General features: G+C 44.8%; 1 protein-coding gene across 1 annotated transcript in view; it reads right to left on the bottom strand.

Annotated features, from left to right (window-relative positions):
• Oseg2 (intraflagellar transport protein Oseg2) overlaps window positions 1–17774 on the bottom strand; it is a 90819-nt gene that overhangs the window by 14535 nt on the left and 58510 nt on the right. Inside the window, exons 30-40 of the mRNA XM_037414793.2 lie at window positions 17473–17631; window positions 17196–17376; window positions 15234–15343; window positions 14663–14798; window positions 14417–14515; window positions 14226–14335; window positions 8816–8975; window positions 8295–8513; window positions 7130–7333; window positions 1736–1795; window positions 541–639 (exon numbers count right to left, since the gene is read on the bottom strand). Of these exons, the coding sequence (XP_037270690.2) occupies window positions 541–639; window positions 1736–1795; window positions 7130–7333; window positions 8295–8513; window positions 8816–8975; window positions 14226–14335; window positions 14417–14515; window positions 14663–14798; window positions 15234–15343; window positions 17196–17376; window positions 17473–17631 (1537 nt within the window). The remainder of the gene's footprint in view (window positions 1–540; window positions 640–1735; window positions 1796–7129; window positions 7334–8294; window positions 8514–8815; window positions 8976–14225; window positions 14336–14416; window positions 14516–14662; window positions 14799–15233; window positions 15344–17195; window positions 17377–17472; window positions 17632–17774) is intronic.

The following is a 17774-nucleotide window of genomic DNA, read 5'->3' as shown; positions in this document are numbered from 1 at the left end:
AGGGTGGCGCATGATGCGTCGCGACGCACAGCTGATATAACACCAAAAAACGAAAACAAAGAAACGCCAAACGGTTCAGAACGACTTATTGGTAAAGATATCACGGGGTTTGTTTACATGTGAGGCACAAAGCACAGGCTAAAGAGAAAGAGAAACCATCTTAGGGATGGTAAAGTCATCAGACTATTTCTTGGTGCGAATGCATTTGCTGTAAGAAGCCTTGACAGCCTCCGCAGCGTTGTACTTGAAATATTAAGCTGAGTATAGTCAATCACGAGATGAAAAAGATGAAGAGAGTGCGCATCGGCGAAGTTATTGCATTCCATGCGCTAGGTGCAACTGTGCCAGCTGGGTGATAGGCGACGCGAGATGCCATATTTAGTAGAGGTCGTTCAGGATGATGATAGTTTTGTAATAACATGAAACAGCTGCACTGAGACCTTAAATCCGCTGGTAAAACTAGACATGTATACTCTCTAGAGCCACCTACCAGACTGAAGTAAAAATATTCTGTGATTCGTTGACAAGCACAACACTTACATCGAGGAACATCTTCTCTGGAAGAGGAATTTCGAATGGGATGTCGGTGTTCTGGAAGTCTGAATGGTCCAACGTGTCCAGTGACCCTTCCTCGATTGCCTGAGAATGTAAAGTAAAGAAACGGTAACAGCTTTTTTTTTTCTTCTATTGATGTGGATCTTTTATAGTTACATTTCTTTGAATCATTCATTTAAGGACTGTTATTAACTGCTGCAAATGAATAAGTGAAATGAACTTTATTTGGACCAGGCTCTTTGTACTTGAGCACTAAGGAGGGTAGCCTCCAATTTAAATTTGTTGAGCCACAGTAAAAAGATCTTCGTTCAGGGATGAAACAACCCCTTCTGGTCGCTGTAGCAGAAAGAAACACTCGTGATGAAAAATTCGAAAAATATACTATGTCTATCGGTCGCTAGAAAATGCTTAGATATTTTTGTGTATGTTTTCAAAAGAAGCGCACGTGAAATTCACTTTCCGAGCTCATTCGGCGTTCAAACTCCATAGGTCTGAAACTTGTTGAGAGATTAACTGTTGTCTTTCAATACCATGGCCATAAAGGGGGCATAATGTCTTGTCTGCCCCATACCTTTACAGGGATATACAGGGCAGGGACGTCGGCAGAATTTTTTTGTAGGGGGGGGGGGGGCACCTTGATGATTTTGAGTGAGAACCGGGCAGGCAGATGTAGATTTCGTGCTCTATATGCCATAGCAAAAATAAGTCGGGGGGGGGGGGGGGGGGCGGTGTGCTACTCTCTGGTTGCGCCACCTATCCAGGGATATGGCCACGCCGGTTTTTGATCATGGTAATAATGAAGGCCGAGGATCAATCTGTGACGTTGCATTCATAAACTGCTGAATTCGCACCTTTACCACCGGAACAGTGGGAAACTCGCCATCGTTTCTTTTTCCCGTTGGCAGCCATTGCAATGCTTGTTTTCTTGTGACTAGACCAACAGGTTGGGGGGAGGGGGAGCTGCGATAAAACTTGGCACCCCCCATTGAAGAACCCTGCGCACGCTTTATGACTGTAGGTTGTATTAAGTGCTCTGCAATGCTTCTTAGTTGGTATGACGCACGTGGCATGTCATAGTGTCAGAAAACAAACATGAACGATCGACTACAGCAGTACCTTTATACTCACGCTTTGTAGTGCATGCGTGCATCCTTATATTGCTCGACCTTGGTCAACGTACCTCACAAATGTCCAGGTAGTGGTTCCAGAAAACGAAAGCCATTGCCTCTTTATTCCTCGTCTGAAAGAGTAAAAGGAAAAAAAAACATGGTCCCTCCATCATGGGAAGCGCTGTATTACGAAAATAAAACGTGCGCTTAATAAAGTAGTTTACTGTATATTTGCTTCATATTGATATAAGAAAGCATGCACATTCTATATTGGTGTTTGGCAGCTACAGCACCGTTTAACGTAGGTGTGCCCATGTATGTTGATGCTTAATGGTAGTACACCTTTATCCCGACTTCTAACGGTCATGATGAACAATCAAACAAACCTTTCTAGTAGCTGTAGCGTACAAGAACATAGTAATATGGTTACTGCATTACTCTATGGCTGTAGTAGTTCACGATAAGAGCGTAATCAGAAAAGGGGGTGTGAAAGCCAGAGGAGCGTCGCTAATCGAACGCAGAACTTGGGCTAAGATCGCCATCCCGTGACTTGTCATATAATTATTGAACACTACTGTCACACTAGAGCGAAACGCAATGCGCGTCTCGTCTGCCCTGTAGCCCGGCTGCGATTTTGCTCATGGAAAGCGTAAGCGGAGAACGCGGTGTTACAGCCAGGCGAGCCAGGTGTGCGTCGCATAGCTATCTTTTGGCATACATGGATGCCTGAGCAAGGCCAACGCTTGGTCTATGGCCACACTTTCGAGTTGTGACTAGGCGTTGACGAAATTAACTTCTCCTAATGGATACGCGCCGCATGAGACGAACTCATAGCAACGACGTGTCACAGGATTTCATCCAGGAGGCTACGGTAATGATGCATTGCTTAATTTTATCGCTAACAGAGGGCGGTAGCTCCCCGTCGACCAAGAGCGCTGGGAGAAGAAAGTGTGAGATATGTAAAGGCCCCTTAGTAAAGCCTTCAAAGCGTGTAACCATGGTGCTGTGGACAGTGTGCCCTGCATCAGTTCTTGTACACTGAGGGGTCGTGGGTGTTACTCCAGTTGACAAAACTTGTTTTGACCATCTGATCGTGTACGCATTTTCCAAGTCATTTCTAAGGCGAAAATTATGACTGAAGTCTTAATTGATCCCGACATAAAAAAACACTTTCGCGTTAAAAGCTTCATTTGCGCTCGGCTGTCACAAATGAGTGCTTCAGAAAGCGCGAGCCTCCGAATTATAGCGGCGGCGACAATACCGGGTGCCGTTCGGGTACGACAGGATTTGCTCGCTAGATTTCGTGCCGACCAATTGTGCCCTCGCGATCTCCGACGACAGCGTAGCTCTGGCCGTCTGGGCTGGCCCTACGCCATCTCCTGACGCCGGTCTACGACGACAGCGTAGCTCTGGCCGAGTGGGCTCGCCCTACGCCATCTCCTAACGCCGACAAGAGCTCTCGTCGAGTGGTGCCCCGTCCTCGGATTCCTGCGACCGTTTCCATCTTTCCTATCTCCTCTTTACTTCCGTCGTTCAATGTCCCTGCGCCTCACTCTCTTCTTCCTCTCTCTCCCTATCTCTATACCTTTTAATCATATCCTTTTAAATCCTCCGTTACCCCCACACCTCCTGAACTATACTGTTCAGGTGTCCCCACCCTGAGAGACAGTTTCGGGGCTCACTATTCTCTTCTTTTCACTCAAGATCACTCCCCCCCCCCCCCGCCGGGTGCGACAGAAGCCGGCGCAACGAAGAAACAAACATCAAAAGACGCCGAACGCGCGCCTTTTCTCCCCTTCGAAGGCGCCGTAGCCACACGAACAACCTCCTCGCATCTATTGGTGAGCGAACTTGAGAACATCTCGAAGGAACGTCGTGCTGCAGAGTTGGTAACGTTACGAGAGAGTTTCCACCCTTTCCACAGCATTGACTGTGTGGTGAGCCGACGAAACGCCTAGAAATTTCAGGAATACACCAGCTGGTGCACATAAGCAAGCAGTGGAGGGAGTCGCATCAGGAGATGAAGAGAGTTTTCCACCAGCGTTCGAAGGCTTGTCTTACAAGTAGGAGTTCAGTGTGTGTTTACCGACCGTGAGCAAAGACGTGTTCTGCAGTCGCAGCACGTGAGTGGCTGGTGTGTTACCGGCGAAGAAGCCTTGTTATTGAAGTGCGGTCAGTTGTCGACGCGAGGGTTTCCTGGAAAAGAAACCTCGGACGCAGCGGGAAGACGACCGGCGCTGGTTTTTTAGCGAATGCTTCCTTGGAAAGAAGCATTCAAGATTTCTTTTAATTACTTTGGGCTGAATACGTTTGCAGACATTCTAGTACATAAGCGTGCTTGGTTAGTTAATGCATGAGATTGCATTGTAGTGCGTGTTGTTGTTTGTGCCCGTTGCTGCTTTAGGTGTATTCGAATATCGTGGAATTGGTGTTGTATTGTACTTGATAACTGCAGAGTGGGCTTGTTTGTGTGTTGTTTGATCTGGCTTATCTGATATTATATTTTTGTTTTGTTATAAACTCTCGTCTCTACTTCGTTCTTTTAACCACAGCCGGCGTTCTATAGCGCACCAAAAGGTCCAATTTTAAATTGTACGTGGTTTTGTGGTGCGTTTTGAGGGGCCGATACGTCCATCCTTGGAATCAACCCGGCGATTGCCTCCCTATTAACGTGACTAGTGACACCCGCCTGGCTGTGGTAGCTCCTACTTTCAGTAGCTCATGATAGTCTAAAAGAGATGACCAACTCGTCTTTTATTGGACATTTCATGCATGGGGGAAAAGTTTCTACAGAACTGATTTGCATTATTCAGCATTTCTTTGAGTAAGAATGAAATCCCCACACTTCCTTCCTTCAGCCTAGTGCTGAGTCCTGGCGATGGAGCAAAGACGTCGGGAAGGCGTTGGTCCCGAGTCAGTTATTCAGACTGGGATAAATTTCTTTTACTGAGAACTGCTTTTTTTAAAGCCATTATGAGTTTCTGATAAATGATGAATGATCCCCTATAGACGCCAGACTCTGCCCAGGTGGCGCGGCGAAAAACGCCGCCACCAGCACCCTCATCGCCGCACCGGCCCTAAATGGGTAGCGAACGTGCATAAGCCTCCTGTTTCGTTGGTCTTGAGGCACGGTTTTTTTTTTTCAAAATCAAGAACCCGGTAAGCTTCTTACGTCAATCCGACCTCTCTTCAGAAAAGTAGGAAGCTCATCAAAGCGAACTGGGGGCACACCGCAAAAGATGTTTCAGATATTTCGATGAGCTGAAATTTGAGTGCAAGCGAGCATGACATCGAGTTCGAGGCAATCGCTCCGACGTGCGTTATTTAACTCCTAAATGTGTTAAACTTTGGCATACGCGTGAAGCCAAAGCGATGAAGTACATGCACGAGCAATCTACCTTACGGTTAGTGGTATGTGAAGCTCGCTTTATCCGGCACCAATTACCCTGACGACTTTCGTCTTCGCAGTTGCATTCTCTGTCAATCTCTCGCTTCCTGTGCGTTGAACTATAGCTAAAAAATTCTGTTGATGGTTGCCTTCTGTTTGTATATACTGCTAATGGGGATACATGAGTGTCCGCTTTCTCAGTGAACAACGAAATGCACTGGCGAAAGGCATCTCCGAGATTGCTCCGGCAATCGCGGAGACCAACGGTAAGAAAAAAAAACCTGATTGTGGTCGCGTTCAATTTGAGATTTACCTGCGTGACGTACGTGTTCTCATTTCCTAGTTAAAGCCAGAACTTAGAGCCTTCAAAGCTCCACGTGCGTAATGCTGTGCGTGGCGACTACTTCAGATCATCGGTAGTCGCGGCGTCTGTGATGTTTATCGCGCGTGTCACCTGTCTACTGTGCCACGGCCCGCACTATGGTCAGAGGCTCTGTTAAGCTTCATAATCAAAGTTACCATGGTTCTCCGTCAAGTATAATCAGAAGTATAATAGGAGACCTACATTATGACACTTTCTCATGCAACAGGCTGTGGAGAACGCGAGTAATTCGCTTACACAACACGTTCGTGACGGCCCGTATCAAGCGCTTTCGCCTTTCTGCGTCGCGAATGCCGCCGAAATCAGCAAAATTGAAGTCATTTACGTCCCTGGCAATCCACAACGCAACAGTAGCGTCGACTGGGCTCTTTTAGAGCGTGGAGCTGTTGCGTCTGCTCCTGTTTTCGCCGTCGTTCTGGCGAATGAACCGGCAAGCACTTATAGGCGGTTCGGTGACGCATCCGACAAGCGGAGTGAAATTAGTAGCTCTTTTTCCAAATGTTCAATGCGCAAATGTGCCTAATATTTAGCTCAGTTGTTTTGTACGCAGTAGTTGTACCTGGTTGAGCAGCAAGGTGTGCAAGAGAGTCGGGCTTTGTACTACTCAAAGCTACGTCGACAGGTGGCGCTGCGTGTCCGCAAAACTCCAGAGTCTGACGTCTATTGCATAGTGATGATCTTGTCGAAATCATCACGCAGAATAACGAATGGTGATTCCAAAGTTTGTCTCTCAAATGTTATAGTTCAAGGAAAAGCTGGCATCCGCATGCCACTTTCCGATCTTCCAAGCTTTCGCGGTACTGCGTCCTCGATTATATAAGTTCTGAAATATTTGATCATATCTATGCACGTTCTGGGACTGGTAATAAATGTGCTATTATTGTGAAAAAAAACGAAGGTCAACGCATGCATGCCAGGCAGTTCAACGAAGGCACTTGGGAGCGCAAAAGAAACAAGATACACGAGAAGGGCTAGTCAATCACTAGATCAGTCCCAAATCGCCCAATATTTTGTTCTTCTAAAACAGACAGTTGTTGGGTACAGGGTACATGAGTAATTTAGGATGCATGGTCCGCTTGAGAATAGAAAAAATGCCCAGGTGTCTGTGATTCGCAGTGCCACAAATGGCAAGTCGTTTAAATTGGCAGCTAGAGTAATGACGATATGGTAGTACATAGGCGCTACACTAAACAGCCAAATCTGTCTTGGTATATTAGCAAGAAATCGCGTGAATAGAAAACATGGTTTACATTATTAACAACTATTAGCATTAAAACACTAATTATAGAACGTGGTTCACGCGAGGAGCTATACAGAACATTGTTTAAGCCACTTTTTTAGTGGTCAAGTTTGTAAGGTAAAGAAAAAATTAAGGCAGCATGTTCCTCCGTACTAGTGGTTCATTCTTGTTCCAACTTTTTCTGTGAATGCCATCGCACGCAACTATTATCTGAAACGGGAAGTGTTGGTATGGCTTAGTCTTACGGGCACAGCTGTTTCGATTTTATCATCATCTGGTATAGGCACATATGCCGATGTCAACCCACTATGCATTTTTAGCGTTTTTAATACGACATATGACAGCAGGGGAGACAAATTAACAGTTCACCGCGTCTTAATTATTATGGGGTAAAATTCACAGTGCCGTTAAAACAAACTCGCTCGAAAGTCACAACTGCCGATGAATCGACATGCCTTGCAAGCAAGTCCTGCTTCGTAGAATGCCTTATCCGGAGGAATGTGCTCTATGTAGCGCAGTAGGGACACGGAGATCTTCATGGCGTGCTCAGCCAGGGTTTCCTGTCCCTGGCATGCTGATCGTGTGGCGTAGTAGCTACTGATAAGTAGTAACTTTTCAAAGTCACTGACGTCTTGGTGGCTGGATTCCAGGTTTTTCACCTGCGCAAGTGCAACGCCATACAGTTTCGGTTAAAAAAATGGGCAAGTGAAAAACTGGACGTCAGAAAAGCCACGAGAACCTTAAAGGTTGGATGGAAAACTCGTAAAATATTCTAGCTTTTTTTAAAGCGCAGATTATATGCTCGAAAAAGCACCTTCGAACATGAACTATGCGGGACTGTTATGTTCGTCATTTTATCAACCAGCATAACAAAGAATTCGCATTCATTCACTCTGCAACGCGCACTGGGGTGTTTGAATTCTCCCATCTGCATACTTTGGGCTGCTCCCTTAACTCCAGTATTTCTTACTAAATTTTGTGCAAAGTTTAAGAGCTTAAAAATGTCTGGGTGTGTGTGTGGAAAATGGGGAGGTGGGATAAAAGCGCCTGAAAATCTGATGTTGTGGGCGAGATGATTTGTTGCTCGAAGGTTTTGCTGATAGTATACGATGGAAATTCCCAACAAACAGCAGAAAAATTCATTACGCAGTTCATGGACGCAGGCGTGCCAAAATTTTATATGGGACTGCGAGTTTCTACACTCCTTTTAAAGTTCATACATACAGCGGATATTTAATATATTCACTGAGGCGAGTTGAATATCCTCCCCCCTCCCTTCTTTAAGTTACAGCAAAACCGCAGAATCTCGGCTATACTTCTATGAGACTGGCATTAAGCTATTTCGTTTTATGGGACTTTTGCCATTTCCCTAATGCAAGTTCGCGATAAAGATTTTCGCAACAGTACCTCAATTAAAGCTTTGCAGCTCGTACGGCGATCATAACATTAGGGCATTTATTTTGTTAGTGTCGTGCACAAGAAACCACATCAAAAGGCCGCTAAGGGGCCACATTTTGCGAACGATCTTGCGGGTGCAATCACAAGCTTGGACACGAAAGAAGTAACTGCACTGTGTGGAAATCAATGCTGAACACAGTGTGTCGAAGATGGCCAGCTTACGAGATCGTACAGGACGTCCCTGAGTTCTGACCAGGTTCGGTACGCGTGCGCCCCGTACAGGCTTGGCAGTGCGAACACGCTAGCAGTGATATGTCGGTAGATGTTGAAGTTCTGAGCCAGAGCCGGTGCTCCGTAGTCGGCGTACAGGCGCAAAGCGTCCAGCGGCGACCCGTCGCGGATTCGCTGGCTGGCACACAGTGCCACGTACTTGTGCAGCACCTGCAGGAAATCACGATAATGCGAGCGAGCTGGTCACTCTCTTGAACATTATCCCACATGTTTCATGAGAAGGTCCGTCTTATAATGGTGACTTTGTAGTTGCTATCATAGCGTTTTCATTCGATGTAGTGACTACATAACATTGTAAAATATTGTGTAATACTGTGTAATCCCTGAATAACACTCGTGTAAATGTTATGCTGCAACATGTGCCTGTAATAACGAATGGAAGTTAGGTCCTCATCAGCTGTATTGAAAAACCTTCAGCACAATTTCCTTGGTGTGGCACACAGAGGTCATACCTGCTGTCCCTGCTGCTCGGCCATTTCTAGGCACTTCTTCCATTGCTTTTTCTCGGCGTACAGGTCCAGAGCGGCAATGATGTCGACATTAGCCAACTGATCTGTCTGGCCGTGACTGCGCAGATAGCGTTTGTACTCTTGGTCCACATGTTCCTCCAGCCTGCGCAAAATAATACATAAAGCAGGCAGTCCCGGTCAGTGCAAGGCATTGAGTAGAACACATTGTATCAAGAATGGCATACAAAAGCATGAGCAACTTTATGGGTTGGTTATGTGCATTGTAATGTCATTGGCAATACGCACATTATCCTGTGCATTACCAGAACGATAAAGAACACCTCCTATTGCAATATATTGTCGCTTTGGTTGAGCTGACCTAATAACAATGGCAGGGATATCTAATTCAACTTAACGTATCACTTCAAGAAACATGGTGGGACTCGAAGCAGTGAACTGGAGAGCCTACGTGTGTTCTCCAGTAATTGCTTCGTATGAATGATTTCTGTTCCTACACACGTTCGGCGTAGGCTTGGTTAAGTGCAGTCGATCTCGCACCAGCGATGTGAACTTAAAAGAAGTTTGTAAAAAGCTTGTAACTACAGGCGAAAAGTAAAAGCAGTGGTAACTACGTGTAACAGACCATCACCAAGTTTACTGGCTTTTTGCTACCGTTGTTGCTATACAGAAGCAATCTACTTTGCGTGAGGAAATAGCGTCATGGGATACGTAAGCTTTTTTTGATGCATTGCGTAGTTGACGTAGGTGTTTTTTTTTTAAATGCTGAAATAGGAGATGTTGGTGCCATTATGGTGGCACCGGTTAGTCCTTTTCTTTTAGCATACAAGACATGCCGTAAGACAAGCAATAAGGGCACAAAATGCAAGGCAGTACAACATACGATGTGAAAGTATACAAAAGCCAAATGTCACTAGGTCAGTTCATATACGGCTAATAGGTTCATTTGTACACAAGTTCCACACACAAGGTCAGTTCACATCACATGACAGTTCAGTTACGCTTAATAGGTTCATTTGTACACAAGATTCACAAACAAGATAAGTTCACACTGAGATAAATGATTACACATATGAAACACACTACCTCAATATTACACATTTCCTTTACAATGAAGGCGACATCGAATATGGTAGATAAATAATTTCATAAAATATTTGATGCTTTAAGAAACTTCTTGATGACAACAAGCACACTTCTCTGAAGACCTGCAGTTGGCCATGGACCTAGTATTTTCGTCACTGTTAAAGGCCTCCTATCTAAAAGTTGCAAACTTGCTCACAATACTTGGATAGGTTTAGCGCGATTTCGACGAAGACAGGAGACCCACAAAATGCAGAAGAGCACTGACTTTCAACTCACCTAAGGGAAAGTGCCATTGCTCATAATACTTTTTTGTGCCTCAAATTTCGGGCACTCGAGAAGCAGGTGGTGTACATCTTCGTTAAGGTGGCCGCTAGAACACTCTGTACTAGGCGCACGTTTTATCCTGTGTAGGAAGCGTCACGTAAATGCATTGTTTACCAAGCCGTAGGCGGCGGACCAATGTTTTAAATCTCCTGTTTTATCTTAACTCTGGTGAACTGCTTAGATTTATGTAAGTATCTATCAAATACAAGTGCGAACTTTTAGAATTTTCGTCGAACCATTTGTCTTTGTGGACGTGACAGGTTATCTGTCTGAGGAGTAGACAGATTTCAATGCGTGAAGTTGGCAGAATAACGCTCTCTTCATTATTGAGGGCCCTATTTGCCGCCGCGTGCGCTGCAGTGTTTCCTGGAATGCTGTAGTGACCTGGTATTCAATGTAGCAACCTGGTATTCAACACATCAAATTATGGCACCGTGGGACCTTTACGCAAGTACATACAAAGAGTTAGTGCTCGTTTCAATATTATTTAATGTAAGATTGTGCATCTGGCAATAATTATATGCCAATGCGTTCAGAGTGTGTAACATCATTTAATATATAAGTGACTCCAAGCGACATAATTTGCAGTTATCTTTGAAGCCTTGCCAAAGGCTTGTTGGTGAGAATCGTAGAAAATATTTCATATTGTGTTTTAAGAGGAATCAATTGCTTCAAACATTCGAAATACATACTCCAAATAAATGCAACAATGTTCAGAAACATTTTTTTTTGCTTTGCCATTCTACAAGCATATATACTTGGGTGCACGCAAACAGAACACCAATGCCTAATTTTTTTTTATAGTTGCAAACGAGTCGAATGTAATTACAGCAGAACCCGCATGCATCCAACTTAGAAAAAGATGGAATAGGTTTGACATATCGCATTATTAGACATGTAGCTTTTAAAAAAATTATTTAAAAACTCGATGTAGATAATGGTGCGCAAGTTTGCTTCACGGCACCACCTTATCATGGTGTAAGCAAGGCGTTTTTTTTTTTTTTTTGCCGTTTGTAGTTGGGTTTACGGGCTAATACGGAGGAGCGGGTTAAACGTGAGCAATACGATATCGATGTAAGTAGCGGCTCATAATTTTCGCACGTTGATGTGTGCACTCGTCGGGCGCAGGAAGCGTCTACTCTGCCTTTTGCCTAAAGTTGGCCTCATTTTTCGAATCAGGCTTAGAGTTCTACTTGGGATGCTGTACGCATCGGTAACGCAATGCTTACTTCCCCCAAGTTAGACTGTGTAGATAACCGCCAGCTTTGCGGATGACAGCAGGTTCTTCTGTTTTACAGCATCGATCGATTTAACAAAACGAGCAGAGAGGCAAACGGTGACACCGCACGACGTGCCGGCGACGACGAGGAATCACGGTCTATAGAAGCTCGATGACATGTGGTAGGGTCCATTCGCTCCGCATGCCATACCATTGCTATACTGTGATATACACGGTTACTCTGTGCTCCACCTGCGCCTCTTTGTTTCCCCCTCACCCTCACTTCTCGTTTTCACACTCTTCCTATGTTTTAGACCCCTCCCAATACTATACGCGGCTATGCTATGTTTTACCATGCCCCTCCTTACATCTCGCCTTTTCATTATCATTTCCCTTTACGACCCCCTGCTATGCTGTACGGCAATGCTATGCTCTCCGAGCATTCAACCTCGCATCACTTCCCTTTATCGCGCCCCGCTGCAGTGGTCTAGTGGCTAAGGTACTCGGCTGCTGACCCGCAGGTGGCGGGATTGAATCCCGGCTGCGGCGGCTGCATTTCCCATGGAGGCGGAAATGTTGTTGGCCCGTGTGCTCATATTTGGGTGCACGTTAAAGAACCCCAGGTGGTCGAAGTTTCCGGAGCCGTCCACTATGGCGTCTCTCATAATCATATGGTGGTTTTGGGACGTTTAACCCCACATATCATCCCTTTATAGCACCCCTGCTATGCATGACTATGCTGTGTATTGCTTTGCTTGGATGACGCCAGCGGCGACATAAAATGGCAGCATGCGATGACAGCGTACTCTCCACCTCCTCCCCCTTCCTTTCTGCGTTCTCTAATCCTCACCATCGCATCACTACTCCTCAGTCTCACTTTTCTTTTCCGCTTGCCTGCGTGAAGCCAAATAGATGAGTCGACGGTGACAGCATAGAATGACAGCCTACATCAGCACACGGCTGCTCGGACCACTACAGTGTTCCACACTTAAAATTAGAAATTTTGACATTACATGACGAACATAAGCTGCAAGATCACGTTCGCTGAATATCTTGAATAACACCAACTGTGAAATTGTCCGTAGACCTCATTAAACGAAACCACCACACACAATGTCTCAACGTTAAGTTCGACCTATCACATCGACTTGTCGGCTATCTATGTCAGTGCGATGGTCATCGCCTTCAAAATCCTCACTTTGCGCCAACCTTACACTGCTTGTTATACAAAATGCATTCGTAATGTTTGGTTATAAACGCCTTTACATAAGAACGTAGAATTTCGAAACTAATGGCTCGTACAAATAAATGTACCTTTCAAGATTGACTAGAATTCTCGACCGCTCTATCTTCGAACGAAAGATATTGCGTATAGGAGGGAGCACCCGACAGACATTATTTCTTAAGTGAGTCTCACAGCGTCCCCAAAAACGCACACGTAATGCTTATTCATATTCTATTTCATTCCTATTCTTATTTGTTTTCGTTGTTTGATCACTCAGTATGTCACTGACACTAGGGTCATCGGACTTGTTTCCTAACGAAGTGTAATGCATTGGGAGGTGGTGTGTGAATGAGAGATCGACGAATGACATCACAGGGGTGACGAAGAAATCTTGACTGTCCAAGCTGTTGACATTTCACCCGTAGCGAGTGTGGTCAATCGTGTCTCAAGTACGCCATCGACTGGAGCTCAGTGACCCGAGCCGCAAACACAGCGATCTGCGATGTCAGTGCCGTCGTTTTCTATCATAAATCGCCAAGAACTTCCTGCGACCTCGCGTCAGCTTCTTTACGCAAATATTGACTGACACACAGGTTGGTTGAAAACTTTTTATTTATTTTTACAGCTTTTTTGTCTTACTGTGAGCAACTATAGCGCGTGCTATGTAGCACGACAGCTTATTAGGCCTATTCTGCTACTGCACACGTGAGGTAACGAGTGTTATATTTTAGTAATGCTCAATCCTTAACTGTTTTTATCTTATTCTTTAACTTCCCTTCATAATATGTAGAATGATGTTCATTTAAATACTCTTGTATATTTTATTGGAGCTGTTATCGCACACATCCTCCACATTTCTTGGTGGAATTGCTCTTGCCGTTTTTTTATTATTAGATATTTGCTCTTTTCTTTTATGAGGAAATATTTATGCCTGTTCTTGAGCACATCACTCTTCCTCGACATCTGTACGCTTGGAATAACATCGGGTCGACCTTTAAGCAAAACAAACTTGAAATGTACTACTTCGAGGCTTTTGAAGCCTGCGAGTCTACCGAAGCGTCGTTGTTAGATGGTGTAAGGTGTGAGTGATACCCGACTGCTCATTTATACAGTGCGGCTGAAAAATAAACTATATGTACTAGATAAAGGTAGTCTTCTGAGCTATCAGTAGCTTAAAACAGCTATCAAATATACTGCAATTAAACTCAAAAACTTGTTAAAGCGAATTCATTTTTAAAAATCTTCGTCACGACCCAAGTATTTAAGCTGCTTTGCACGCTTTACAGGTAAAGTGCAGGCAGTTGACTGCCCGACGACAGACAGGGTGGACGTCTTGAAACGAGAGATAGCGCTGTCGTTAACTACATAACTAACTAAATAAACACTTCAGTGTCAATTCACCAACAAAGAGACCTACCCTAACGCTCTGGTCCTCAATGCAACCTCATAGGTACAGCAGGAACCATCAACACTTTCCCCAGAACATGCTTTATTTATACACTGTACGCTTGGTACTGACAAGAATGAAACTAAACGCTCACCCTGGGTCGAATTCTTGGGCCACCTTCTTAGCCTTGCTCCACTCACCACCCGCGATCAGGGCCTCTACGGCCTCCTTGACCAGCTCCATGCTGAGGAACAACTGGGCTGCCTGCACAGCGACGGCCGCAAAACGATGCATACCCAAAATGAATGCAAGATGGCCTGCACTAGCTTATAACAGAATACTTACCGAGCTGTGCTTTTTGATATCCAGCAGCATACGGGCGGCGTTCTTCAGTATCTTGTCCGCCTTCTGCTCATCTAGGAACTTCAGGGCAAGGTCGGCCGCCTGTGTGCATTGGATGTTCGTTGCGAAATAGATAGTTTGCGTTAGCTGCCCATGGCTCCGCAACGGTAACTCACTTCGGCACTGGAGTGTGCCGTGCTTTTACAGCTCCTCGTTACGCACATGTGACTAACCCAAGTTGTTTCTTACCTTCACCCAGCATTTTTCGAGCATGTCGACGTTTGTTACGTTTTGAGGTGTCATGCGCATATAGCAGTCCACTGCTCGTTCGTACTGAGCATTTCGTTCCCACTCCTGAGCCTGCTCAAGCAGGGCGTCAGCGTCTCTGCAAGACAATCGCAGAAAGTGAATTCGTACTTGCCATTTTGACGCGAATAACGTTTAGTTGCGTCCAGATAGGTACTGCATAGAGACACTTTCTAGATTCCCCAACAGACGTCAAAGACTTCGTGGCCTCTTTGATATTGCGATTCGCGCTAGTCGGCGTAAATTCTGCGAGTTTTTCTCGGATTCTTTACGCAACCACCTATTTGGTGGAGAAAGTTTTCGTTAGCTTTATTACACGAAGAAACATTCGCCGAACCGAATAAAAAACTTCTTTGTCAGGCAGATACAGAACACCTTCTAGAATCGGGTGCACGAACTTAGCCTCACCAACGTTATCTCCGCGCACATCTGCAGCTCGCATAAGTGCTGCCTCTCACATCGATTCCACTCTTTACTCTCTAATGTAAGAATAAATGCTCTGAAAAGAACTTACCGTGATCCCTTTGTGTCCATGTGGTTATCGTATTCCTCTTGAAGCTCCATCATCTTCGATGGTATGTAGTCTCTGCAGATGCGAAGAGCGTCGTTCCACATGCCCGCGTCCTACGCAGAGATTTCGGCATTTTAACAGCTTTTTGCTGCTTCTCAGCACGCTGATTTTCTACTACCTTTTATGATTCGCACTCTAATCTAGCGATGCGGTGCTGCTAAGTGTGATATACATTTAAAATATATTTGCTTAGAGCAATGTGCCTCGTAATAAAAAAAAGTCATTGTATAAAAGCTGCCAGCAAGAAGCGAAGGTTATTTACAGAGCAAAACTATTTTTCGCGAAATAGTAAAGTACACTTCGAAAATTCCGAAAACACCACTATTACCGTGACATGAGGCTTATTAAGCGAGAAAACGCGCCAAAAGCGAATGCGGGTGGTGACGCCACCTTGATATCCCCGCACCAAAAACCACGAGCTAAGAAATTTTGAAGACGTCTACTGGTTTCTACGTAGCTTTCAATCGATAAAAAGGGAAACTATTGTAAGCTGTGGGTGTCGTAGACTTAGCATACGACGTTTCAGAAAATTTCATTGAGCCAATGCCACAAAAATACCGCAAATACGTTTTGAAGTTTCGTATGTCACGTGTCGATGTTTTGCCGCGAAATTTAAAAAGAAATTTCAACCTCAATTTTCTGCGCTAATAATTGACTTGTCAGACTGAGTGAAAGATAAGACACTAAAGTCCCCGAAGCACACATGGTTATTCTGAACTAAGTCATTGTTCATCTTTAGTGTCCCTTTAAGGATATACATTTTTGAGAAAAATCAACTTTTGGAGTTCATCTGTATTAGTTTTCGAGTCTATAGCACCAAAAAGTTATTTCTACCATAATATGAGACATGGGGAACCAGATACAGTCGCAAGTCACTTTGGTGTACTACACGTAAAAGAAAACAAAGTGTCACAATTATTCCGGAGTTTTTCGCTACAGGATGTCTCATTTTTAGATTGGTTGTTTGGTAAGTAAAACTTCACATTCATTTTTTTTTTTCAAATCAAATACTCAAAGTTTCATTCACCAGGCCACAGTGACTAGAAGTTTACGTTGATCATACCATGAGGTGGCGAGACTAGCCAAAGAGCGAGTTGCTTGATTGTAAATTATTTTCAACCATTTACGTGCCATTAAAACTCGAAAATGCGACTGTTCCTTTTCATATCGTGCAGTAGCGTACACAAAATACTACTTCAAACTAAACACTTTGTATAATGGCCAATTAGGTAATATCAATTAATCGTTCTAATCGTGGTTTGCGTGTGACGTCAACCGTTTAGCTAGAGGAACACGTCACGGCTTGCTTACGATGGTGCGCACCCATTGGTTTTCCCACAGCTATACACTATAAACCGAATGGCGAACCTAAAGGCTGAAAAATTCCTATAACTTTGCTAAAGTAACCACCGCTCCACGGGAAGTTCGAAATAATTGAGCCTCGCAGCTGAAATCGGGCACTGGCGGAGAGAGGAAGGCTTGAAGCCGTGCCTTCAGTAATTGGTCAAGTGAGCCATATATACGCGCTAACTTATAAATACGTGCCAGTCAGCCACTAAGCACCAATTAGTATTTCTTCGGTTGCTGTGTCTACCAAAGATAAAGCCTTTTACGTCATCAAATTTCACCCCTCCCTCCCCCCACTCAATACCAGAGGGCCAACGGGCGCCCGCCACTGGAACTTTACGTAATCAATAGCGCTTCGGGAATGTCCTAACTTGAAGAGTATCTATCTTACACCGCTGTTTCAAGCGATGCCGCAGCATCGCGCGCACGTGTTAAGCCAGTTATATCGCATATATGCATGTGCGAAGGTGATCTCTTTATCTGAGTTCAAGGACCCCTTACGCTCAATTTCTTCACTTTTATCTCCGAGATATACGAGAAAAAGTAGAGGCTGGCAACCTTGTACAGCTTAATGACGAGGTCCGGCCTTTCGGCTCGAAGGGCCAGTGACTCTGCCTGCTGATAGTGGCCAGCTTGAAAGGCGATTCTCGCCTGACCGATGGACACATCCACCACAGATTCCGGGTCATGAGCTTCAGCCACTCGCCTGGCGCTGTCCCAGTCCTTGTTGTGCACGTACCTTTGGGGCGAAAAGTGAGCATTGTGCCGATCATATCCTCGACGTGGTCACGTAAGGTGAACTGTGGTTCCCATGACGTAGACGTGGGCGACTTACATGAGCACTGCTTCTTTGGGCTTGTTGGCCTTGATAAATTCTTGCTCCGCTTCGTGGAACTTGCCCTCGTCCTCAAGGAACATCGCGTACTTGAGATGAATGTCTGGAATCTTGTGCTTCGCTGTTGCTTGCGCTAACTCGAACGCAAATTCGAAGGCACTGGAATAACACCACCGAGACCAAAACAAGCTTTAAATCACATTTCGTAAAGATATACTAAAACCATATATTATAAATGTTACACACGCTTAGTGCAATGAGGAGTGACGGTGTACGCACAGTCGAGCTCTTTTTATGCAGCT

Source organism: Rhipicephalus microplus, chromosome X (genome assembly GCF_043290135.1).
Source record: "Rhipicephalus microplus isolate Deutch F79 chromosome X, USDA_Rmic, whole genome shotgun sequence".
Lineage (NCBI taxonomy): Eukaryota > Metazoa > Arthropoda > Arachnida > Ixodida > Ixodidae > Rhipicephalus > Rhipicephalus microplus.
This window is presented reverse-complemented; position numbering and strand designations above follow the sequence as displayed.